Source organism: Vulpes lagopus, chromosome 9 (assembly GCF_018345385.1).
Source record: "Vulpes lagopus strain Blue_001 chromosome 9, ASM1834538v1, whole genome shotgun sequence".
Classification (NCBI taxonomy): Eukaryota; Metazoa; Chordata; class Mammalia; order Carnivora; family Canidae; genus Vulpes; species Vulpes lagopus.
The window spans coordinates 25,647,334-25,675,112 of NC_054832.1; the positions used below are offsets into that span (position 1 = coordinate 25,647,334).

Genomic DNA, 27,779 nt, shown 5'->3' on the forward strand with positions numbered 1-27,779 from the left:
AATCTGTATATAGCCAGAAAATTCATTAAAATAACATGGAAAATTTCCAGGAGCCAAACAAGAAATAACCAAAATCCTGACAGAAAAAAACCAAAGGACATAGAAAACCATAGATCAAAAGGATAGGTGTTAATCACCAGGGTAAAGTATTAAATATATGCTTTTCAATGACTTACTGAAAGAGACAGCAGCACCAGGGTATAGTATGCATTCACTAAGAATATGCCTTGCCTAAAGTAATCTGTTTCTTTCCAATAGGTTTCTATATTGATAGGTCATAGAAATATTAATTTCAGCATGGAATATGTCATAATATATACAAATAGTCCTTCTGAACCAAAATATTTCATGGAATCAATTATAGCCTAATTAAGTATATTTCAGGTTGGTTGAATAGTCATATCTACAGGCAAAGCAGAGGGAAGAGTAGACCTGGGTTCAATTCCTCTTACTACATCATCTGCAAGCCAAACCTTGATTTTTAGATCACTAAAATTGGATAATTGTTTTTAACTCAATAAGTTATTGTGAAGATTCAATTAATCACAATACATACAGAGGGTCTAGTAAATGTACCAGTAAATACTGGCATATTAATACACGTGATTTTTTTAAATTTTACTTATTTATTCATGAGAGGCACAGAGAGAGAAAGAGAGGTGAAGACATAGGCAGGGGGAGAAGCAGGCTCCATGCAGGAAGCCCGATGTGGGACTTGTTCCCAGGACTCCAGGATCATGACCTGAGCCAAAGGCAGATGCTCAACCGCTGAGCCACCCAGGTGTCCCTATTTTCAAAGTGTTCTAAAAAGAATCTCAGCACTGGAAACATGCATTGCACTTTGCATTACATGTTATCTTTTAGTGGAACTAGTATTTTTCTGTCATTTTAACATTAAATCTGTTATTAATGTTAATAAATGGATATACATTCGCTCCTAAAAATAACACAAATATTTAGTATTTTTAAAATTTCTTAAGAAAGAAAATCTTCACTATCAATTGAGTTGGATACAACTAGACTTTTACCCATAATGCCAAGATATTATGGAAAATAAAGTTATTCCATAAGAATCTATGATATACAAAAAATCAAGATACATTCATGTTAAAATTATGACCACAATTGATAATTTCTAGTATAGGAGACAGGAAAAAAAGGCCCATGTTTTGGAACCAAATATATTTAACTATAACCAATGATTTAAAAACAAAAGAAAAAATCTAAAATCAGCTACATGACCTTACACAATTTGTTTGGTGTATCTAAGCATGAGATAATATTGTATAATTTGTAAGGTTGTTAGGAGAAATATATCAAATAACTTATTTAAAACATTTGGTTCTGAGGGCGCTTGACTGACTTAGTTAGTAGAACATGCAACTCTTAATCTTGGGGTCATAAGTTCAAGTCCCATATTGTGCCTAGAGCTTACTATAAAAATATAAATAAATAAAATATAAAAAATAAATAAATAATACAAACATTTGGTTCTGAAGCTGTTACTGTCTCATACTAAGGAGAGCTTAATATATTTTAGTTTCTTGATCAGGTTCACATGTATCTGTTTTCCCTCATAGTAATTATACAGAAATCCAAAATATACAGAATTGGCTGACTTTCAGATTTAATAATTTAGTACTTTGAAAGCCAAAATTAGTGGGTAAAGCATGTACAATTGAGCCAGAGGATTTGTTGTTCATAAGGATAAATTTTTAATTAAGTTAAATTTTTTTGCATTTTTTATCGAAGTAAAGTATACATGTGATAACTAAGAAAATAATATAATATAATTTGCCATTTAAAGATTTAAAGCAATGATCACCTGCTCTATACCCCCCACCCTATTCTGCTATTCCTTAGCTGAGTCTTCTAGTAATATCTCTTTCTCTTCAGTATTCCAGATTACTTTTGTGTGCCTCTATTTTAAATTTCATTAATTTTGAAAATTAGGTTGTCAGGATCTGCTACTGTTTATTTTGTCTTACCATGCAGTAAAATGATAAAAAATTTAGTTCTTAAAACAACTGTCTCTGAGAACATAGGCAGGAAATTTAGACTGACGGATAGCCTTTGCTTTAGAGTGTGTAAATATGGAGTTGGCAATTAGACCATGATCTCTAAGTGCCAAAATACAGAAAGCTTTTTATTTTATTTTTTACATAAAAGTAAACAGCAACATGACCATACTTTGTAAACTCTTGAAATGTGGTATTTTGCTTTTTATTATAATATTTCACTCTGGAAGCTCATAAAATCTTTGGCTGCATATAACTTTTTAGCATTCAACGCATTAATTTATACAAGCAGACTCTTCGTAAATATTTTTAACCTGAACTGAACCATAAGAATTTACAAAGTTTGTCTGTTTTAGAAGATAGTTTTTTTTTAAATCTTGGTTTTAGATTTGTACATTTTAAATCTGAAGAAAATAGTTTCAAGAGCTTATGTTGAACACTGGGAAATTGTATTTGTCAGAAGTAGATCCAAAATGATAATATCCTGTGGTAAGTCTTGCTCAGTGATGAGAAACCCTGCAGTTTATCTCATGAGAATGTCACATGTATTAAATGATAGCAGAACAGAATATCCGTACCTGCAATTCAGTTTGTGATCAAAAAATAAAAGTGTGTTTGGAAAATAATTTCTTCTCTTCCTTTTTTTCACACTTTGAAAAGTATCTATTGGAACTCTGTGTTACTTTAATGATCTAGGGACACATTGGATTAAAGTGGAAGTCCTATTGTTCTTATCCATAAAATGACTCAATATTATGTAAAGGTAACAAAACACAAATAGTGACAGATTCTCTATTTTTCCCTTAGTATTCATTACTTGATTTATTTTATCTAATGCCGTTGTAGTTGTTTAGGTAAACACACCGCTGCCCTGATGTAGGGCGCCAGCTATCTCTTAGCCTCTTTCCTGGCTAGATTTCTCTTTCCCATGTTTCCTGATAAAATCTCTTAGGAACATAACAAAGTAATCTGTCAAACATATGTCTGTTTGGGGCTTGAGGGTGGCTCAGTTGGTTGAGCATCTGATTCTTGATTTTGGCTCAGGTCATGCTCTCTAGGTCATGGCATTGAGCCCTGTGTCAGACTCTGCACTCAGCCCAAGAGTCTGGGGTTCTCTCTCTTTCTCTCCTTCTGACCTTTTCCCTGCTCACACACATACTCTCTCTAAATAAATATACAATATATTTACAAGTAAATAAAATCTTCTTAAAAAGTAAAAAATATATATATAAAAACATGTATCAAATTATATCAAAATCCACCATTGGCTTTCTAAATCCAAAGAGACCCCACAGATCTTATAATACGAAGTTCTATTTAATCTGCCTATATATACTGTGACCTCTTTACTATTCTTCTTTACTAAACTCTTTGGGCAACAAAGGCCTAGATGTTTCTTGAAAGTCCCGTGCACATTTCTGCCTCAGGGCTTTTGCACTTGCTATCCTTTCTGTGTGAATACTTTTTCTCCAGCATTCTGATGAAGCTCTCAGATTTCCTTTAGGCATATGATCACTTGTCTAATTAACAGAAAAACATTCCCGTTTACCTGCCCCTTGCTCCCTAAAGCTTCTAGGATGGAATCCTATATCTAAAGTTGAAGCAATAGACCCTCTGTAAAGATATCTCTGGTGTGTGTGGAGCCCCAGTTATTTTAAAACCTTAGAACTTTGAAAGGTAAATCATTAAATTTTAGAATACTAGCCATAGTACTAATACAATATTTTTTAAATCTAGGTATAATTGACATATATAATTGACATACAACATTATATTTGTTTTAGGTATATAACATAATGATTTTATATTTGTATATATTGTCAAGTGACCACCACAATAAGTATAGTTAACATCCATACAGTTTATATTTTTTTTTATGATAAGTAATTTTAAGATCTACTCTCTTAGCAACTTTCAAATATGCAAGACAGTATTATTAACTATATCATTGTACTCTACATTACATTCCCATGACTTATTTCTTTTATAACTGGATCGTTGCAGTTTTCTTGATCTTTTCCATGCTACGGCATACAGTGAGCATTCAATTGATAGTTAATTATAATAATAAAACCCTAAGAATAAAGATATTTGTACTGTTAAAGAATCAATTATTTTCAAGAACAGATGGTATCACACATTCCTTTTTTTCAGGCATTCAAAAGTACCAATTATATGCCTGGTCCTGCACTAACTACGAATTCAATATGGTTCTTGCCCTTAGAGAATTTATAATCAGATGAGATAAAGACAGGTAAGGTTCACTACTAGAAATAAAAACAGAGTGTTGTGAGCACAGCATGGAGGTACACCTGACCTAATTACAAAAGAGAGATAGGGGAAGTCTTCCTTATGAAAGTGACACATGAACTGAGTCTTAAAAATATAAATAAGAAAAAAAAAATATATAAATAAGAAGGAAACAGGTGAGGTACAAGACATAAGGAGCTGGTGTGTTTCACCCTTAGGGTTGAACATTTATAAACATGTAGAAGCTAGAGCAAACCAGGGAAAGTAGACAGAATTTCAAGCAGCACAACAGGACAAGCCCATAGAGAGGACTGATAAAAGATAATAACTTATCTGTGTTTAGAACAGTTTGAGGTTTTGTACACATTTATTTTATGCCTTACTACAACTCCATGAATTAAGGACTACTGATATTCTCACTTTACAGATAAGGAAACTAAGACACAAAGACAGGTTCAGTTACTTGCTCAAAGTCATAGTTGCCTACCAGTCATGTTTTGGAGTCCAGGCTTACTCACTGCCCTATAGGTAGGTTGAGTAATTCTACAAATGACCTTGCATTGATCTTTTTGTGTCTCTGGAGTCTAACAATTATGGCATGTCACAAATGGTTAAATGTTTCATGAATGGATGCATGGCATCAAAAATAAGTGGTGATATTTTGGGTTCTCCACTTAATTCTGAACTCTTCCTCCAAGCTACATATGAGAATTAAGAGAAGGTATTCCTACCAATGATTAATGAACATATTCATCTGAAATACATTTTTGGATTTCCTTTGAAACAGAACTTTACAAAGAATGCAAATACCCTAACAGATATAGTCAGTGTTAGTTCTTTGGAACATCTGCACCATTATTTTCAATCCCTTTGTTTTTCTCATGCTAATGTAAGTCCTAGATTTCAGGGAGAAAAAAAGATTAAGTAACTCAGGCACTGATAACTCTAAGTCTGTCCAAAGTACATACACGTGAGTGCTAAGATTAGACATCTAGTTTTCATCTGGCACCATTCATTTTTCAACTTCCAACTCTGTGTGGAATGATAAAAGCTCGTAAAAGGAGAACCCTTTTGCATTATCAACTGATGAGAAAGTTCAAAACAAACAAACTAAAAAATAAAAAGTTTATTTTATAATTATAGCTCTCCAACTTTACAGTTATCTCTCATTAGTAACCTCATATGACCTACTTTTAATTAAATCATATTGCTTTAGTGCATGAAGAAGTAGATAACTCAACTTTTATTCCAGATCTTCTGCTTAAATGATATTACTTGCCTTGGGCTATTCTCTTATTCCAAATGTCCTTGAGGTCTATAAAATTTTTTTTTTTTTTGAGATTTGAAACAAGTCTAGAGTCCCATTGCATTATAAATGCATATAGACATTATGTAATCTAATATGCTGAGCCATTTAGCATTTGATGCCATTTAAATATGTGATATAATTAAAGGATGTAGATGAAAGATTCATAAAACAAAGGCCTAGTGGTAAATTATTTCTGAGTATCATCAAATATCTGCCTTTCATTAGCTACACAGGAATTTTGTTCACAGACATCGTATAGAGATTATGTATAAGAGCCATGCTCTACAAAGAAGTATGATGTATTTTCTTTTTTTTTTTTTTTAAGTAGGCCCTAAGGCCCATTCAGGGTCTTTAACTTATGATCCCAAGATCAAGAGTTACATACTCTACCAACTGAGCCAGCCAGGTGCCCCAAATCTATTTTCTATTTTAAAAACTTAAAGTAGTTTGAGGAGCACCTGGGTTGCTCAGTGGTTGAGCATCTAACTGGTTCAGGTCATGGTCCTGAGGTCCTGAGATCGAGTTGTGCATTAGGCTCCCCCCAGGCGGAGCCCACTTCTTCCTCTGCCTATGTCTCTACCTCTCTTTGTGTCTCTCATGAATAAATAAATAAAATCTTTTAAAAAATAAAAATAAATAAAAATAAAAACTTAAAATAGTATTCAGATAAAACTGAGGCATGTTTCCTTTTCATATGGGGGTAGGGGGTGGGTAGTAGTATTTAAAATGAAATGAGAAGGGAAGCTAATGTGATTGAGCACCTGCTATTTCCAGGCACTCTTACTTACATTATCACTCCAGTTGGCCTCCTGCATGCTAGTCTAGAGAATCATTAACATTGTTATAAATAAATCCCTGCTGCTATGAATTCTGGAGCTACTATGTAGAGTCCCCTATGTAAGAAGCAATTTGTTTGCAAATCAATGCCTATAATTCAGAGCATATTTTCTTGTGACCACTGACTTGGAGCTCATATTTAAACCATTTTTATTTTTTCTGCCTTTGGCACTTCAGCCACTATGCCATGTCTCCAGATGAGAAGTTGCTTGGCCTCTCATTATGCTAAAAACCCCTGCTCTCTACCACCATATAGTTTATATTTAAGTCAAACTTCAAACATGCCTCCCTAATGTGTCACCAGTTTTTACGGAAAAATAATTTACTTATGCATGAAATTGAGTCAACTCAGAAATTCCCTCCCTACAGATAGAGTATATAAGAGTAACTATTCATAAGCATGTTGAAACTCAAATTGTATTAAGGAATGGTATTAAGAGAATAAGACAACATATCGAAGGATAGTTAAATCTTTATTTCTACTGGAGAAACAAATATCCTACTAAAAAAAATAAATCTACAAAACCTAGAAAGAAAGAAAGTGGATTTATTATTGAATAAGCATATTTGGAATATAATGAACATTGCAGACTGTCTATGAAAAATGCTACAAAGACCAGACCAAATCTTATACAAATTTATAAAGAACAAATAACTCTTCTTTTATCTCTTTGAGAGACACACTGATGTATCTTGTCTCTGTATACCTTATGACTCTACTTGGTAAGAACCCCTAGTCAACTTCTAAAGTAGGTTTCCAGAAGGCCAGCAGTCTTGTACTATAAAATCAAAAGATTAGGCCTATTATGTTTTAAAAGAGGCACCCTAAAGGAGGTTACCACTTCCCTCCCCTTTATTAAACAGAAAATTTCATTCTACACTACATTCAGCCAGTGAGCCATTCACTTCAAGATATACACATAAAAGGAGACAATACAGAGATCTCTGTGCAATAGGGAATTTGGTTCTTAATCCCAAATCCCCAAAGCAGTCAGTTAGACTGAACTATCTGGGAGAGTTAGTGAGTAAATCCGAACGATACTGAAGTTCTAAATAGCTTCAAGCCTAAGCCAACCCCCAAGATAAGGGTTTTCTCCCCACATTCTTAATTTGAGTTTTAGGACTTTTCTGATTCAGGGAAGAATTGATATGTCAGGAAGAGAGACAAAAGAGCAAGAAGGAAAGGATCCTTCAATGCATCTAATATTCTCCAGATCTACATAGGCCAAAGCAATAATCTCTGAGCCAAGCCCCTTAAGAAAAGGAGAAGACAAAAATTACAAGGGTAAAAAGAGGTCATTTGGGAGGAATCTAATTAAGATAGGATTCATCATCACACAAAAAAGAAACCCATCCTAAAAATATCTTTTTAGGTGTACAAAATATATTATATAAATATATAAAATACAATAAAGTACATAGACTATGAAAGATACACTGATTATATTGAAACACAGTTATCCAAGTACTTAAAATTTATAATTAAAAAAACAAAATTTGATAATAGTAGTAATAATATACTACTTCCTAATTATTGCCTTAAATTGTAAGTTCTGTCAAATCTGATAACTACTCTGTCATAAGCACAAATAATATTTTGAGGTATCTGCAACAGTTATAGTGTGATATAAAACATCTGGGGACACCTGGATGGCTCAGTCCGTTAAGCCGCAGCCTTTAGCTCAGATCATGATCTTAGGCTCCTGGGATAGAGCCCAAGTTGAGCTCCCTGCTCAGCGAGGAGCCTGCTTCTCCTTCTCCCTCTGCCTGTCCCACTGCTACTTGTTCTCTTGAGTGCGCACGCAAATAGATAAATAAAATCTTAAAAAAAAAAAAAAAAAAGATCTGTAATTTCTATTGGTGACAAAGTCCCAGTGGTTTGCTGCCTACATTTGAAATTAAATGAAATGGCAAAATTCAGTCAGAAAAAAAAATCCATAAGGATTGAAAAATATAAACATTTTTCCCCCATCCAAATTCATGAAACAAGAAAAAAGAACTCCTGCGTTGTAAGGAAAAGGAGAGGATGAGCCAATTTCTCCTCCTTTTCACTGTTAGCATTGGCTCTTGTCACCCCACCAACCCTCTCCCCACCCCCACCCCCAGATTTCTAAAGGATAAAGAGTCCCAAGAAGTAGAGGACCACATACACACTGATTGTTAACAGCTGAGCACAGTGATCCCAAGGCCCTACCACCACCCCTTGAGGAAAGAGCTGAATTGAATATGTAGGTCCCTCTGCCTTTGAGATGGAATACTCTGCCCTTCATCTTTAGGAAAATGAAGAGAGAAAAATCAGAGTTACGAACTCCTCCTAGAGAGAACAATACCCTGGGGAGAATCACTAAATGACATCTCTCTCTCTCTCTCTCTCTCTCTCTCTCTGTTAAGGGAAGAGCTTGGCAGAAACACCAAGGAGGTTTCCTCCTGCCCTTTCTCTAAATTTTGTATTCCTTCCCAGGATTAATGACATTAGTTCATCCTCCTAAGGCATCATTTTATCACCTCCAGAAGATTCTGTGGGGTCAGAAATTTTCTTAATTCATTTTGTCTAGACCCACACCATATACCAAATCTATCAGACATTTTCTGTTCCAGTTCATTTGAAAATTTCTTCTCTTCCAAGGCCACTCAGTCAGTAAATAGTGAAGCTGGAATTCAAAACTAGATCTTGTAGATTCCAAAGCTTTGGATTTTATAGAGCATTTGCTGTGCTACCCTAAATAAACAATTTGAAAAATCTGAGCTTTACATTCCATGCATTCGGTCAGTAGCAAGATAGTAATACATTGTATTTTTTAGTTTTCATAATATTTATGACATGTATTTATTAAAAGCTAGGCTCCAGAGGTATAAATAAGTAATGTATAAATAAAGACATGGAAACTTTGACTTAATAGATTTTTGACTTAAGAGATAGAGACAGACCTTAATCAAAAGTCCATATAAATAAGTGGCTTTATATAAATAAAATGAGTGGCAATCAGTGTCCTAAAAGTAATGGAATGCTATATTATTGGATCCTCTGAATGAGTCTGGAAGATAGGGAAGACGTTCCTGAGAAATCAATGTTTGTGATGCAATCAGGTAGAAGTAATAAATTGTCACAGAAGATTTTTTTTGTCTCTAACCTCATTTTGTACTAATATATTAGCTGTATTAAAATAATTTTTTAAGCAATAAAAGATTGCCATCACTTAAAGTCAATTACTTAGAAATAAGAAACTAAGCAATGAAAAGGAATTTTAGTTTTTAAAAAACTACCAATAATTTGGGATGCCTGGGTGGCTCAGTCAGTTAAGGTCTGCATTTGGCTTGGGTCATGATCACAAGGTCCTGGAATCCAGCCCCATGTCGAGCTCCCTGCTCAGTGGGGAGCCTGCTTCTCCTGCTCTTGTTGCCCCTACACCTGCTTGTGCTCTGTCTCTCTATCTCAAATAAATAAATAAAATACTTTTTAAAAATAAAAATGAATTCAAAACACCAATAAATCAATGAAAATCATTTAAGGACTTATCTTCCTGTATACAGTTTCCTATAAAATCATAGGTTTGTGATTGCTAGGGACTTGCGAGTATAGGAAATAGGCAATAACTGGTAATGAATACAGGAATTCCTTTGGGCATGACAGAAATCACAGATGAACATTTATATAAGAACATTTATATATAGTAGCACTTATATATGGTAGCATGGCAAATCTATCCAAGGAATATAGCTATGCACAGGTCTTTATCATAGGATGACTTTTCTTTTCCTAAGAACACACTCTGATGGAGAACAAAACTCATCGAGCACTGGGGCATAAAGGGAAGGCCTTCCTAGCCAGCAAAATTAAATGAGTGAGTCCAGGCAATCAGTGAGGTGACAGATGTAGAAGCTCATATCCTACTACGTTTACTTAGTGAGTGATTAAAATGGTTTACAAGCCACTGATTACAATATTGAGATGCATTTTTTTTTTAGTATTAAACAGGACTGTGGGACTATAATACAAAATTAATTCACAAATAGTGAAGACTGATTTTGCTTTTGTTCTTTGTTTTTTTTTTTTTAGGTGAACAGATGAGGCAATAGAAAGCTCACAGCAATATTACCTTTAATTTTCCAGATAAATAAATGTGACTGTATCAGAACTAATGGAGAAGAAAATGAAAATCAAAATAAATAACTTACTTAGAGTAACAGTTTATAATTTAAAGAATATTTATTACCATCGTGATACAACAGCCTTATTGAAAGCTTATCATCTAACAGAAAAACAAAATGAAATGCTTATATAGGAGACATGAAGAGAAGTATGAAATGAATGGCTGAATGATTAGATTTCTTTTACTAGGAACAAGGTTTTAAACAAAGGAGGGAAGAAGCAATAATAATTTTAATCTCAAAGTCAGTAGTGGGAATATTAGCTGTCTGCATTATAAATTCAATTCCAGAGTTTAGGGGTTATGAAAGGACATCTCTTAAAAAAAAAAAAAAAAAAGGCTCAATGAGAGAGAGAGAGCTTTTAAACACCTTCTATACCCGGATTTTTGATTTGTGACATTCAATCAGGCTATATCAGGGCATAAGTAATTTACTAGAAGTGGACCAGCACCTTTGTCAGGTACAGCAGTTCTTTCAAACTGAAGGAGTCACAGGTCACATCTAGTAAATTATTGATTTAATATACCATATTGCTCTTTTGTGACTTACAAGAATTCATCACTTTTAAAAGCACCTAACTTGCTTCTGAGGAAAATTTATATATTATATAATAATTTTCATTATAGAATATATTTGATAATAAATTATACATTACACAAGTGAAAAAGACAGATTTGAAATTGCAAGTAGCTTAAAGCTATATTGCATGTGTTATAGAGTCTCTAAGATATGTGGACATTCAAATAGTACCTCTTCCATAAAAATGGTTCAGGATTCTTCTATTTCACTTACTAGGAATTTATTTCTTGTTCTCCTTCTTCTTCAGTCCTCCTGCTCCTCCCCCATGCACGATCAAACCACACATATGATCAAAAGGTGGGAAGCCCTTTTCAACTAAATGATTAGAAACCTTGAAACCCAGTTGCAGACACTCCTCTGATTTCCCTGGAAATAACCACATCTGTCTTCTGTATCACTCTTTCGTATTGCAGGATTAAAACAAGCATATATAATTAGTTACAGTACAGGCACATTTTACTTATACAGTTCAAGCCATATAAATTCAGCCAAAGAAATTTTTGAAAAACAAACAGAAAAAAGGGAACAAGAAAACTCATATCAAATTAAACTGCAAGAGTGATTTCAAGCACTCAATGCTCTAGAATGATAAAATGTTAGCATGGATTTGTTGGTGTAAAATGGCAGACATGGGTTTGCTATAGCCTCAGAGGAACTCAATATTCATGTGACTCTCATACTGTAAGAGTCCTACCATTGAACGTTTCCAATGTTTAAAGATACATATTTTTCACATAATACTGCCTCTAAATGTAAAGCAACAGTGATTCCTAGTAATCAGAAGATTTCAGTCACAGAAAAAAAAAAAGTAGGCTTATATGGATTTCTTAAGAGAGGATATGTCTCAATTCTGTCTTGGATTAAGTGAATTTCTGGGGTAATTTCAACAAAATGAAATGTTTGTGTTATGTGCTGTGAAACACCATTTTATGGTAGCCTGCCTGGTTTTGCAGCATAGTTCATTCAATCATCCCACAAACATTTATGGAAAACATAATGTTTATCAGAACCATTCTAGGAAAAGAGAAATAGGATAAGACTTGTCTGTTAAAAAAATTGTTAGTGGTGATGAGAACTTTTGAGGATGAGTGGAGCTAGCTTTATGAAACTCTGGATTGTGGCAGTTGGTGGCAGAAAGAGAGACTAATAAGCTATGTAAGTGCACAAGCAACAAATCAATGATGTATTGGATTTTGAAAGTCAGGGAGAGCAAGTCAAGAATAATAGTATTTTATAATAGGCTAATTTTTGACATTTTAAATCTTTAAAAGACTTTGGCTCTATGTGCATACATAAAACAGTCCTTTAGTACTGCAAAATTATAATCAATTACAGGCAATAATATAAATGTTAGAATTATTGCCAAAGTGATAGCACATTCTGGAATCATCAATCTGGCATTCTGCAAAGTGTGTTCTAGGGAACATTGCTCCTGTGAGATGTTACACTGAAGCATTCTCCATGATCAAATAACGTTGTAAGTAAGAACATGACATTCCCCAGACCTTACTAAAGTATCAATGAAGTCATATAGTAAAGAACTCGTTTTTCTTTTATCCATGTATTTTCTTAATCATAGAACCATTTTATCTCATAATTAATGTGTTTGTCAACAATGTCTTTAAATATCCATTTAAGAGGTAGTCATATGTATCAAACAAATTATAATCAGAATCAGGTATAGATGAGTTCTGACATTTAATGCATTCTAAAGGATGTGGGCTATTTAGAGAAAAACAACCAGTGTGACAAATGGCCCACAGGTATAAGTCAAATGGGAAAAATAAGCATAGCATTCAAAGTCTTGGCTGGCTCTAACTTCTTCTGATTGTTAACAGAGCCAGAAAAATAAAGGTTGCCCTTTTCTGTACTAACCAAGAAGATGAAATTGAAACAGGAAGAAAGAATATGAAAAGCTTCTAGGAACCAATATTAGGAGAATTAGTGAAGTTTCTCTGGCTTAGTCATTATTGCATTTAGCTTTTTATGAACATAGAACAGATTATAATAAACCTGTATCTCAAAGCACAGTTAATTTTCCTTTATTTATATTATTTGCATACTGCATAAAATATTGTCTGTCACTACAGTATTCAACATAATTGATTATAAACTAGGACAGGCTATAAGCACTGACCAAAAGAAAGGCAAAATTGCTGTTACTAGTACAAATAACAGAATCTCACATAGTATTAATTGCCCTGAGAACATGTGATTATACTGCAACCTCATATACATTCATCAGTGGTTAAAAAAAAAATCATATGTGTGGAATTTAAGAAACAAAACAGACACGCATAGGGGAAGAGAGGAAAAAAATAAAACAAGATGAAATCAGAGTGGGAGACAAACCATAAAAGACTCTTAATCATAGAAAATAAACTGAGGGTTGCTGGAGGGGAGATTGGTGGGGGGTTTGGGGTAACTGGGTGATTGACATTAAGGAGGGCACGTGACGTGATGAGCACTGGGTTATAGAAGACTGATGAATCACTGACCTCTACCTCTGAAACCAATAATACATTACATGTTAACTAATTGAATTTAAATAAAATGTAAAAAATGACAACTTCACACATTTTATATTTATAAATATTTTTTAGGGAGCCCTTGGTTGGCTCAGTGTTTTAGCACCTGCCTTCAGCCCAGGACATGATCCTGGAGTCCCAGGATTGAGTCCCACATCAGGCTTCCCGCATGGAGCCTGCTTCTCCTTCTGCCTGTGTCTCTGCCTCTCTCTCTGTGTCTCTCATGAATAAATAAATACAATCTAAAAAAATAAAATATAAAAAACAAATTGAGGCTGTCAGATGCATATTAATTTAGAATGGCAGAAGAATGTTCATTACTAAGTCACAAAGCTGAACTTGAGTTAGAAGTTCTTGTTTCTATTCATACTTTCCCAATGTAAAAATAAGAACTACTGTCACATATACTCAAAGTGTTGTAATTTTGGAGCACATTAAAATCAGAAGGAAAGTTAATATAAAACATACTACTCCTTCTTGAATGATTCTCTCATCAGCAGTATTATCAGCTGAATAAAGTTATCAGTGCTGAACTAAGAATACACCTGACTCCCCTAATCCCAAACAATAATGAGTGATGAGAGCAATGTATCTTTGGTTATCATCATCACTGTCAATTTGTTGTTGTTCTGTGAAGTTCTAATTTTAGTGTGTTTAATTCTAACTATTTATTACCATTTTAGAGAATATAAAAAGGCAGAACATTCATTAGCCACCCACTGCAGTACCACTGTTTGTGGTGTATATAGGTGTTTTAAATATATTGTTCTATTTTAAACTCTGGCCAGGAGTCCATCAAAAGTATTTACTTTTTCAAACTGCCGGAACTCCTCTCCGAGTCACCTAACACATCATTGGCAGAATCCACCTCTATTTATTTTTTCCCACCTCTCTTTAAAAGGAAAATCTGGCATTAACTCCAATAAATTTCCAAATATTAACTTAAGTCTACGCATATCTAGTCTCCTTCAACCCTCTTCTCAGGTCGCAGAGGCACGTTATTGAAGTTTTCAAAAGCTTATCACTCGACTTCTGTTCTTAATTTTATCTTCTCCTAGATTCTAGGTTGGCTCCTGATTTTCTTTGTAATGACCCCTTCCTCCCTATTAAAACAACAATAACAAAAACTCATTCAGAATTGTACCTTCTTCTAACTACTCCCTACATTCTCCTTTAGTTTATGATTAAGGTTCTGATAACTTCTGTATTTCCTTATATACCACTTACTCTTCACCAACTATGATCTAGCTACCACCTCTCTACTCTACTTCAAGAGTTAGAAAACTTTTTTCTGTAAAGGTCCAGATGGTATTGTGGGATTTGTTGGCCACATATGTCTCTGTTACATACTCTTAGTTTTGTTTTGTGACTCTAAGAATGTAATATATCTCTCTCATTTCGGCCTGGATTTGGTTTGCTGGCTGTAATTTGGAGAAAGCTGCTCTAGTTGGAACTGCTGTATTAATGATACCAAAAATTATCATTTTGCTTGAGGAGAGTCCTCTCTGCACAAGTTCAAAGCCAATTAAGGGATAGGCTGAAGGATATCAAACTGTTAGCTTTAATACGGATAAAAGCAGAAGAGCCAAAATAGGCTTCCTACACAGCTGTAGTTGTCCCTCAACAACCATGGCCATTCTCTCAACAGACTGGCCCAGTAATACTTACACTGTAGAGGAGCAAACAGCCAGTATGCTCTTTAAGCAAAAGCGCCCCAACCTGCAATAAAGTAGAAATTCCCATCCTGGGCTCACCAATCTGGGAAGTTCCTTCTACTTTGAGGAGTAGGGGCAGAGCTAGCAGGCAAGCAGTTAGGTACAATCCCTCCTCAAGAAAATCATGGCCATACAGAAGCCTCTACTCTGTGATGCTCCACGTTGCCAAATCCAGACTCCTTTTCATTTATTACCACTTTGCAACACTTAACCCTGTTGAACACTTTCTTTTCATTGAAATTCGCTTCTCCCTTAGCTTCCAAGACACACTGTTTTATCGTTGCCTGCCCCCTCCCTGTCTGATCCTAAATCTGGACATTCCCCCAGACCTCCTCTTTGGTCATCTTCTTTGATTTGATACAGTTTTCTGGATTATCTCATAAACATAGAGAATATCAACCATCATTTTTATGTTTTTAGTACCTAAATCTCCATCAGTAGCCCGGGTCTGTCTCACAGCGAAGAACAATAAAACCTCATGTATTCCTCTATCTTATGAACAGCAGACCTATCATCTACAGATTTGCCAGGAACATTGGTTTCACCCTCACTTTTTGTAGAGAAATAGCACATTTGGGGCTGAGGTACCAAAAAAAAAAAAAATCTGCCTCTGTGCACTACCAGTAACTCTTCTGATTCAAATGTAAATCATATAGATGGACAAAGTTTGACAGGAGAGTATTTTACTTAGATGAGTGTGTGAATGAATTTGTACAGCCATATCTGTCCCATGTATAAAAATACTTAATTTGGTGGCAGCATAATCAAGGTTGATTTCAAATACAGTGTCAAAGCCCAGCACTGAGTAAAACAATTTCCCACCTGCATATATAATTTCTCATCATTATAAAGGAGATGATTATCTTTACACTTTTACCATAAATGAAAGCAGGGCCACCATTATTACCTCTAGAGATAACACTATTATAGCACTGTTATACTATTTTATTTCTGAGAAGAGTGGATCTGAATATTTAAAGTTTTACATGAACACAATTTATTTTTAAAATATTTGACAATGGTGCATCTTGTTAAAAGATGGAAAGAAATCATATACATTAAAATTCAATAGCCGTAAATTTACATTAAGGAAATATTCATAATAGGGTGTTTTTAAGATTTCCTAAAAATATTTTTTTGTCATTTGTATTTCCTAGCGCCCTGTGGAAGTCGTTCAACAGGCTCAGAAGGCACTGTTTTATCACCAAATTATCCAAAAAATTACAGTGTGGGACATAATTGTGTTTACTCTATAGCAGTTCCCAAGGAGTTTGGTAAGTAATATTCATCTCATCATGTAGTATTTCATTCAAGACATGCTTTATTTTCCACTACATGCTATTCAAAAATGTTAGTCCTTTTTAATGAAAATATTCACTATTCACAAAGTGCTTTACTGTGTAATTCTTTTTAGATAGTAGCTTTGTAATAATAAAATTTTGAGGTCATTTTACTCAATCTGAATTTACAGTCAAGTACACAGGTGAACAACAATATAAAAATGAAAACAGGATTGTTTTTAATTTTTAAAAATAAGTACATCCAGTAACCTTGCAAGTGCCTTCATGTTGGAATTACATAAAATGGGAAATTACCAGAGCATAAAGCAAAATGTGCCCTGCAAAATATACATAAAGTCTAATATAGAACTATTATAACAATGACAAAAGTGTGTACAAAACAATCATATAGTTTTATACTTTTTTAAACACATTTCCAGGAAGAAAAGATTTTGGTTTTAAGTATCTAGTATCTGGGACAGCAATGAATGTAAAAAGACAGCAAAGGACATTTCAGCTCATCTTGTCAACCTGACAATCTGTTCTGCATTGGCACTGAGAAGACAACGTGTCCTTTGCTGCCTTCACGTCTCCCTGATCACAAGTCTTAGAAGTCGCTTACCTGGCTTCTAAAGGTTTTGCATCTAAGATCCAGCTGGATCTCACCCAGGTTAAGCTCTGTTTATGGATGGATAGGCAAAGGAAATTTAGTGAGCAGTAAAGTATGGGAGAGAGGCTGAAAGTTCAGACTTCTACAATTTAGATTTACAGCACTGTGTTAGGGGTGGCAAAGGATTTGCTATAGCTGTAATGAGTGTCTGGGTCTGAATGACAAAGTGTTTTAGCAGAAGGACATGGATTGTGTCATATCAAGATTTTTGGATCACATCTTGACTTAACGTTCTGCTGATGTATAAAATAAGCTGATGCTTCCAGTCCAATTTCTTATGACCTAATATTACCTGTATATCCTCCTTCTCTCTCTTCTGAAACAAGTCCAAGATCTTCAAGTTATTGGAGAGAACATTGTCATCAGAAATGAAGTACTAAACCTTGTATTTAGCCTTGATACAGAGTCGTGATGCCTGCATTAGCAGGGTGTCTATTTCTTTACAAAATATTTCTCTTTCTTAGCATGTTGGTTGGTTAGAGTTGAGCCCTTTGAGAATGACAGTTTAGAAAGAAAAACATTGTCCACTTAATTGTTTATTTATTTATTTTTTGCCATTTGTTTCTCAAAATAGTTCTTTCCTTGTTAGAGGTGTCTATAGTCCCCAGATTTCAACAATGTTATGTGGTTACTGACGGAACACTAGCAATAATGACCAGAAGGTGGTGTGGTTACCTCAGTCCTCTTTATAAAACTGTTAATTTGTTCTCTTAAATCTATTCTTGGAATGTCATGTAGCCAGAAAAGATGAGAAAGAAAAATCAGGCATTTCCTTTCCTGACACACAGAGACATGGTGGTCACATAGAAATATTTTACAGTAGCCTATGTATGTTCAAAAAGGGAAGGAAAGGGTACTCATTAAAATCAAATTAACAGATTTCTAAAGAATGGAATCTACTCTAGCTGAGTTAATATAAATTAAATGTAATCGTATTAATGTAAAAAAAATGCAACTAATGATCAGTGTTTTTAATGGTAATTTTTTAACCAGGCCTTAGATTATTTGTGGATGACATCAAATGTACTTTGACTTATTAGTAGGGAAATGTAATATTTTATTTTTATAAATGTATCATTCTGTATTTCAAACTACATATGAAGTCAGACAAACCAGGATTCTAATTTTAGCTTATCACGTCTTACAGCTATCTGCCTTTGGACGAGTTACATACACTCTTTGAGACTCAGTTTCTTTTTTTGTAAAATGGAGATCATTAAGTCTACTGAGCAGAGTTGATGGGAATAGTGAGTGAGATTGTTTATATAAAGTATATCTCACATAGTTCATGCTCATTACAAGTTAAAAAATGCCAACTTTGAAATCAGATTTCTTGATTCAGAGCACAGTTCATTGCTCTTTCTCATTAGATAAGTCACATCACTGACATGAATTATACTTTTCTCATCTCTGAAATAGAGGCGATAAATGTCTACCTCATAGTGTTAGTTTATAATTAAATGATATAATATATGTAAGCGATCGACATACTAACACAGTTAAATCCTATACACACAGATATACATGCACATGTTCACATTTGTGAATACCTCACTGCCACTTATGAAAAATTATGTAATAAAATGACCTGAATTGCTGGTTTCATTAAGACCTTAAGAATAGTATGGCTAAAAATGAAATGTTTGTTATGTAATTCAAGCATGAAAACACATATATTGTGTTTTACATTCCCAGTTGATATCTTATCACCTAATAATTATACCTTAAAGTTTTCCGGTAGCAGAGTAGATGAATTAAATAAATAGTAATCATGGACTTCTTGCTATTTGTACTTCTGCCTCTTGAATATGAGATGATCAAGAATTAGTCATCGGGTATCTACAAATCAGATTTCTATTTTGCTTCTTCTTCCTCTCGTTCTCATAGTTTCCTTGTGTTGCCACTTTGAGCTGTTTTGTGACTTTTTGGTATCACTTCCTAACATATCATTTCTCACTTTTTCTCTTCTTGTCACTTATCTCAGATTATAACCATTCCTTCTTCTGTATCTTTTATATGTGATGCTCCTAGAATTTTACTTTTTAATCATTTAGCATAATATCTATCAAATGCACTCAATTCATTCATTGGAATTGCATTTTTTACAAAGGGTAAGGTTCTACAGTTGTTATGTAAGGAGAAAATCACATATCATCAACAGCACACATGAAATCCCTTAACTCACCCATAAAATCATTTACATAATTTTGCATAAGCCAAATAGTCTCTGAATAATTCTAACAGGACATTTTTCCTTTAATGTCAGAGCAGGTTACAGTTTCTTAAATAATACCAGATGAACTAGCTTGATTTTGTATGGGTCATGTACTTCCAAATTACTTTCATTTATTTACATCTGCCCAGTGTAGAACTGAATTCATATCAGTTGAATGTGAACATAATATGATCTTACTTTACTGGTTAATTGAATGACTATTATTCTGTCAGTCAATTCCTGTCTTTCAGTTTTTATAGATAAGAAAATTGTCAATTCCTAAAGCTTTCATGAGCACCATTGGATTTCATTTGCACTTCAGATATTAGGGTCACTTTGGTGATATTCGTTCTGTAGGATTACAGTTGTTTTATATATGTAGAAATATAATAATTCTGGATCATTGAGTAACATTTTTTGACATTAATAGCTAGACTATTTCAGTTGGATTTGGGGATTAAAAAATACCCTACTTTTCTATTAATAAAATATGTCTTATTTTATCTTCATTTTTCAATTTTTTAATTATCAGTTATTTCCCCTTTATGATTTCATTGTTTAAGTCTTCATGTAATGCATTATTTTTAAGTGCCAAAACATGCAATGCATATTTTTTTTTTTGCAATGCATATTTTTAATTTTGAATTTGATATAGATAAGATGCCTTAGAATGTGGGAGAACTGTTGACTTTGTAAGAGGAAAAATATTTTTATTAATATGTTTTTATACCTAGAGTGCAGCAACCAAAATCAAGTTGTAGAGAGGAAAGAATTAGAAATATTCAAGAATAAACGTTATGGACTTCTATTTTAGCAATTCTAGCTGAGAAAAACCAAAAGGAGCTAGGACAGCAGCAGGGTAGAGTACAAGTCAGAGGCTAATGTTTGTGTTTGTTTTCTCTTAGGATAGAAAATAATGGAGCTTTTATTTTAAAGCCCAAGAGAAAGGCATACTCTATGGGGCAAAATTAAATATCCTAGATGGACCAGTTGGCAAAACAAGATGTTTGAAGCAATTTAAGGAGATAGGATTAAAAAAAATATATTGATGGGCCTCTTTAAACTATAATTTGGGGATACCTGGGTGGCTCAACAGTTGAGCACAGGCTCCCTGCATGAAACTTGCTTCTCTCTCTGCCTGTGTCTCTTCCTGTCTCTCTCTCTCTCTCTGTGTCTCTCATGAATAAATAAATAAATAAAATCTTTAAACAAAATAAATAAACTATAATTTGGAAGAAATTATTCATAAATAGTAATATAATACCTAAATTAGTTTCACATGGAATATTACTTTTTTGAAATGATTATTCCTTTCCATCCTCCCTCCCTCATTTCCCTTCAGTCACCTATTCCTTACATTCCAGGGATTATCTATAAAAGAGAATGTACTAGTGTCTGAGGGTGCCCTAACAAATCACAAACTCAGTGGCTAAACAACAAAAATTTATTCTTTCAGTTCTGGAAACAAGATCTCTGAAATCAAGCTATCATTATTGCCACACTCCCTCTGCAGGCTCTAGGAAAGAATCTTTCCTTGCTTCTTCCTGGCTCCTAGTAGCTTTCAGCAACCCTTGACCTTCTGTGGCTTGTAGCCACATACTGATTTCTGCCTGTTTTCACAAGACCCTTGCCCCATTTTATGCATCTCCTCTGTTGCTGTGTGTATTTCTATCTTCTTTTCTTATAAAGACATCCTAATCCAGTATGATTTCATATTAATATTTAATTAATTATGCCTTCAAAGACCCTTCTAAATACAATGACATTCTGGGCTCCTGGGTAGATACAAATTTTTGGACAGTGACACTATTCAACCCACTAGAGAAGGTTGAACTATATTAACACAGTTTTATTTCGAAAATCTTGACAAAAATTACTCCATTAAGCATGTAGCAAATATTAGCTGTGTAGAATACATGCTGACATTTAGATTTCTTGGAGAATTCCAATATGCAAATCGCTGTGAGGATTTCCAGAACAGTCTATGGTGACTTAATTTTATGTTTGGCCTCCCACAGAGTTCCACCTCTTGAAAGGCTTCAATGCGTATTTATTAAGGTACAAAGCTTACTCTTCCCCAAGATCAGCTTTCAAATGTAGAATCTTGGAAGTATTCATGAAAACTTTTTCCAGGTTTTTCTACCTCCTTTTCCCAGTTAATCTGCCCTCTCTTTATCTTCCATTGTTGATGTAGTCTCTTTCTTGTATAGGTTTCAAATTCATGAGTTCTTGAATCACACAAAGTTGTCAGACTGGTCTACTCTGTCCAGTGGTCACAGAGAGTTACTAAAACCTTTTTGTATTGTTGGGAGGGAGGTTTTTGGTTTGTTTTGCTTTAAGTAGTTCACATTGAAATGGGAGAGCTAGGTTCTTGTCTCACGGAAATGAAGAATGAATATTCCTGACAAAGGAGAGTGAGTACAGTGATAAAAGTTTATTAAATGAAGATACAGAGAAAGCTCTCAGAAGTGAGAGGGGTCCAGACAGGGTTGCCACTAAGGGCTTTGTAGGGTTAGTCTTTTATTGAAAACTAACCAGGAAACCTAAATCCTTTTCACATTATCTATTGATATCACCATTGAGTAAGGAGCAGTGATAACACCTTCAATGGCTTACTTCCTTTATAGGGTCCAGTAATTCTCTGTTGGTCAAGTAGCTGTTATAACAAGACCCCACCTCTTGCACCTGGGACTGGATGGTCTGGTTGATTTATCTCTGGTTTCCTTTCATATCCACATTTTTGGGATTTTTGTGAACCTGATTTCCTGCCTCCCTACCTAACCCTGCCTGTCCCTTACTCAATATCACCTTTAATTTCTCTCTTACTTTCACATATTTTATATTTGGTTCTTGCTCACAATCATTATATTTCCTATTTTTCATGGTAGTATTTTTCACCAAGATCAATTTAGAAACATTTTTTCCTTGATTGTTGACTACAATAATGGGGTTTTTGTTTTGTTTTTTTTTCTCAAACTTTACCATAATATTATATTATAAACACTGATAATGATTAGATAATGAATATTTCATTAATTCTTGTTATATCCATTAAATTTAGTATTTCTTTTCCATCTCATAGACTTAGGTAATTACATAATGATTGTTAAATGCAATTTACTTCTGCAATCGTATCTTTCACATTTCCGTATTGTTAGTTTATAAAAAGTAGTATTTAAAAATTTAGGTCTTAGAATTTAGAAGGAAAAAAGCAAAAACAATGGATTGAAACACACACACACTTTCTATATATGCATGCATGTGTTTATTTTTTTGTGAGTTTCTGTACTTTTTAATATGTACTGCTGTAGTTTTGACCTGTAGATGGAAAGTTAACTATTCTCATCTTTTGTATTAAAACTAGCAGCCATTCTTTTATTCTATGTACATTCTTCTTGAAAATCAGACACTTTTCTGATCATTTATCTTTTGATCTTATATCTGGGTGGTTTTCAATGATCTATTTTATTCAGCATCCCTTACATAATTTATGTTGTCATCACCTAACTTTATACTAAATTCAATAATTTATTGTCACTAATTTTCCCCAAATTGTAGTGACAAATTGTTTTGAGATTATTTTTGTATGCTCATTAGGTCAGTAAATCATTTCATTGGCATTCTGTTTTTTCCTGGTGTAATTTTCAGTAAATGAACTCTTTTGGTCAAAAAGGCTTTGTAGGGATCCCTGGGTGGCGCAGCGGTTTGGCGCCTGCCTTTGGCCCAGGGCGCGATCCTGGAGACCCGAGATCGAATCCCACATCAGGCTCCCGGTGCATGGAGCCTGCTTCTCCCTCTGCCTGTGTCTCTGCCTCTCTCTCTCTCTCTCTCTCTGTGACTATCATAAATAAATAAAAAAATTAAAAAAAAAAAGGCTTTGTATATTTTATATTTAAAATATATGACACTTCATTTTTTTAACAGTGCATCAAAATCAGTGATTAGTGTTTTGCAAATATTGAATTTACTTGTCTAGCAATGACAAATGTTCACAAAATGTGTTTTTATTCACAATGTATATTTACTCTTTATCATCATTTGTTAGATATAGAACAGTTGGAAAGGCTATTATTTTCCTTTTTAAAAATGAAAGTTTCTATTAATGTCAATATGCAGAAATGTGTATGTTAATTTTGTACCTATAAGAGAGAAAACCCTTATTTTTGAGCCCAACATTTTAGAGTAAGGAAAGTATCGTTATTATATGTATCTATATTTATATTATTTAATTCTTTGAGTACTATTTATATAATTAGATGAAGCTGTATTTGGTCACCAGCTAGACCAGGATCCCCCATCCGAATTTGTGTTGGATGTCAAGACTTATGACACCACACATGCACTAAGAAGGTATGAAAAGATTTATTACTCATACAATAAGATTTTCTGGGAAGAGCAAGGCACAATCCAAAACTGGATTCAGTCAGATCCAAAATTGCTTAAGGAAACAAAGAAAGCTGATTGGCTTTGGGCTTTATTATGGTGCTAGAGTGAAAGCACCTACATATTGGTCAAGGCTTATGAGGTCTGAAACTCCCAATTGTTCTAAAGGAGAGTGTACCCTGGGTTTCTTATTAGCTTGCCCCAAATAGGGGGCAAAAAGAGAAGTTGTAGGGGTATGGCTTGAAACTTGCCAATAATTAAATAAAAAATGTATCAGAATTTATCACAATTCACTCTTGGTATTTGACTGATAAGTGAAATTTATCATATTTTAACTTGTGTAAGCCACAATGTCACTTGCACCCAGAGCTTGGTAAGGGACACAAAATTTCCATTGAATGTGTTGTTGCAGAGCTCAGCATTTAATATTGTGAAAAGTGAAATGAATGCATTGATCACTGTCAATAACTAGAACTCTGAAAAGGATATGAAGTGTCTTCATGAAGCCTTAGTATTGTGGCTTTAGTATGTGGTGGAGATATGTGTAGCATTCCTTTGTATTTGGAGTATGTCTGAGATAAGAAACCCAGAAATTTTTATCTCATAAGGTACAGACTTGAACCACATGGTCAGACAGTCGGCAGTGGCCCAAGTTTAAAACACATTCAGCTGGGGCTGTTTGCTGACCAGGGCATCCAGTATAAGGATGACTGTCCAGAATTTGGGCAGTTGTACTGATCATTGAGTCTTTTATCAGGAATGTCTTGGTTAAAGTGTTAAAAACAGCAACTTTCCAGGGTGTTCAATTATGTCGATGATCTTGGTTATACTGGTCTGTAAGATACACAGATTCCCTTTGCTAGTCACTCAGTCGATCCCAAAAAGCTACTCTGGTAACTAAGAGGTTCAGAAAAGGAACACCTGGTTGGATCAGTGGTTGAGTGTCTGCCTTTGGCTCAGGGTGTAATCCTGGGTCCAGGGATTGAGTCCCGCATCAGGCTCCCTGTGAGGAGCCTGCTTCTCCCTCTGCATATGTCTCTGCCTCTGTCTCTGTGTCTCTCATAAATAAATAAATAAAATCTTCTAAACAAAACAAAACAAAAGCATGGCATCTGGCAAGGAATTAAGGACCAGAAAAGCTATACCTTCATGCAGGTGCGGTAGCCCATAGGACCTATGTTTAGCTCTAATATGTAGTATTACTTCCCTTCTTAGCAAAGAGGGCTTAGTGGCCATACTGAGCTTGCAAGGTATACTTCCATGACCCAAGGCACAATGGGCAGATGAATATATCCAGAGAGCTATGGATTCAGAGGCTTTGAGAACCTCTGTTTCCCAGAGATCCCAGTATGTAGCATTGCCACTATAATGGCATATGACGTGGAGCTTAGAGGGAAATTATCTAGTACCAGAAGTTCAAGGGCAACTTCTGACTATTATAGGTGGTTCAGGGACTCCAAGAGCCATGAGAGGAAGTTGCTAAAGTCTAGAGAGTAACAGAGTCTCTGAGGGACAATACCTGTTGTATTATAATTTGGAAAGAGTCTAAAGACATTTTTGTAGATGACCCCATTCAAGGTACGCCAGTTTACTAGTCACAGCATAAATGGGCTCAAGTAAAATTATAAATTAGGAATATGTTGCCTTAAAATGAAGATTTCCTAAAAGACTGTTTAGCAGGTTTTAACAGTATGGTAACATAAGGAGTCAATATTTTTTTCCTAGGGTACCTCGCTGGGTCAGTTGATAGAGCATATGACTCTCGATCTCAGAGTTGTGGGCTAAAGCTCCACATTGGGTATAAAGATTACTTAAAAATAAAATTGAAAAAAAATTTTTCCAATGATGTCAGTAACAGAGTGGCTTTTGGCTGACCAAGTAATCCATAGGGATTTAAACAAGGTGACAGGGCCTTCAATTATGTGTGGGGAAATGAAATCTCCCCGTTTTGTTGTGAGATCCTCATATGTCTTAAATTATTGTGGCAAATGAATCTCCATGAAGGAAGATGTCATCAGTGTGATATCATCACCTGTGCTCCTCAAGAAAATTGGACACACTTTTGCCTACATAGATCTGTGCAATGATCAAGCTATTAAAGATCCTATGGGTATCCAGGTAGAGGTATTCCTTCAAAGCTAAAGTCAAAAAGTGTTATATTCCATCATAGCTGAAGGCAAATTGTGGCTGAGAGTCTGTGGAAATTGGTATTAAACAACTAAGAAGTAATAGCAAAATATTTACCAGCTGACGATTGGACGAAGCAGTAATTTCAATAATATTGATTATGAGACCCTTAATGGGTAGAAACACAGAACCACAGTAATCCACTATGAAATACCATTCACTTTTCCAAGGTTTAAGAACAGCCAAGTTGAGCTATTAAAGGGAGAAATATTGGGGTTAAATGCTCCTTCTCTAAATAAGTATTTTATAATGTGTTTCAATCTTTGAAAGCTCTGTTTTAACTTATATTGGGCTATATTAACTATTTTAATTATGGAAGAAGGTCCATGGTGTCTCAATTTGTCAAGCCTTTGGCAAATGCCAAACATATAATTTAACTTAGTACGTTTTTGATTAGAGCTTCCATGACCACTATGGGAAAATTAGGGCAATAATTCTGATGATTAAGATAAGGCATACTTCCTTGTTCGCTATTTTATATACTTCTTAACTCCTTTATGATGTAGGATATGCCTAAATTTACAAGCTTTAAATTTACTGAAATCCCCAGGACTAACTATAATTTGAGCCTCTAAAATGATATAAGGCCAAGAAAGTTTGCCAGTTGGTTCATCTCAATAGATAGTAAAGTTAATTCAAAATCCATGTTGTAGAGGTGCAACAGACAATTAGGGGCATTTTATATTTTCACTATAAAGTCTTGCAGTAAATTTTGAATTTCTAATTGGGTCTAATTGTGGATCTCTTTTTCAGCTTTTTGTTTCCTATTCACCTTGTATCTGCTTTGTTTAATGGTTAACTAGAGGGGGAACCTCTTTACCCTGCTCAAATTTATAATATTTTTTGTCTAGAGAGTGTGAAATCTAGAACATGAGGGGTAGGGGCTTCCCTTTTAATGATTGTTTCTTTATAGGGTTTAAGGATCCATAGTTTAAGTAGAGTTTTAATTACCTCTTTAATTTTTGCATATAAATGCCTAAGTGTCTGTGTTTTGTTGTTGCTGCTGTTGTTGTTGTTGTTGTTGTTGTTGTTGTTGTTGTTTTTCTATATAAGCCTAAGGATGAACATCTTTGTTACAAATAAGTCTGGGGAGCAGTGATAGCAAAAAGCATTTTCATGGAGTCTTAGTGAGTCATCTGCTTCTAGGAGTGTAGGCTTCAGCATGGTCCATCATAACCGCTCTTCCACACAACTGGCTACCCACCAGCCCCATAAATTGCACAAGATATCAGTACTTTTACTGAAAATTCTATGGAATAAAGACCAATGCTTGGTTGAGACTCACAGCCAACAGTCACAACATTAAATTATTCCTCTGAACTTTGCCTTAGTCACAGTTTATGCTGGAATAAAGACATACAATTCTACATGAGGCATACCAGATTGGATCAGGCTTGACACATCCCAGAGATGGTACCATGGTATTCTGATAGCCTTAAGGAAGGCCTTAACTTCTGTTTCTAAATGCCAGTTGTCAAAATTTCTGGTGTAGGTTGATTAAATATATGATAAAAATTGTGTAGAACTTAGCAAATACAGTGCAAAGCAGCATAGTTCAAAGTGCAAGATTGCTAGCAGGTAAAAGAGCCAGTTACTAAACTAAAGCAAGAGAAGAAAGCCCCTCAGTCATGTTATTCATCACCTGGACACCTCCTCACT

The 27,779-nt window shown here is 34.5% G+C and overlaps 1 protein-coding gene across 3 annotated transcripts in view; it reads left to right on the forward strand.

Annotated features, from left to right (window-relative positions):
• Positions 1 to 27,779, forward strand: part of CSMD3 (CUB and Sushi multiple domains 3) — a 1,188,176-nt gene that overhangs the window by 933,701 nt on the left and 226,696 nt on the right. For all 3 annotated transcript variants that reach the window (XM_041769740.1, XM_041769741.1, XM_041769742.1), the window contains one exon: positions 16,543 to 16,659. In XM_041769740.1, coding sequence (XP_041625674.1) covers positions 16,543 to 16,659 — 117 coding nt within the window. The remainder of the gene's footprint in view (positions 1 to 16,542; positions 16,660 to 27,779) is intronic.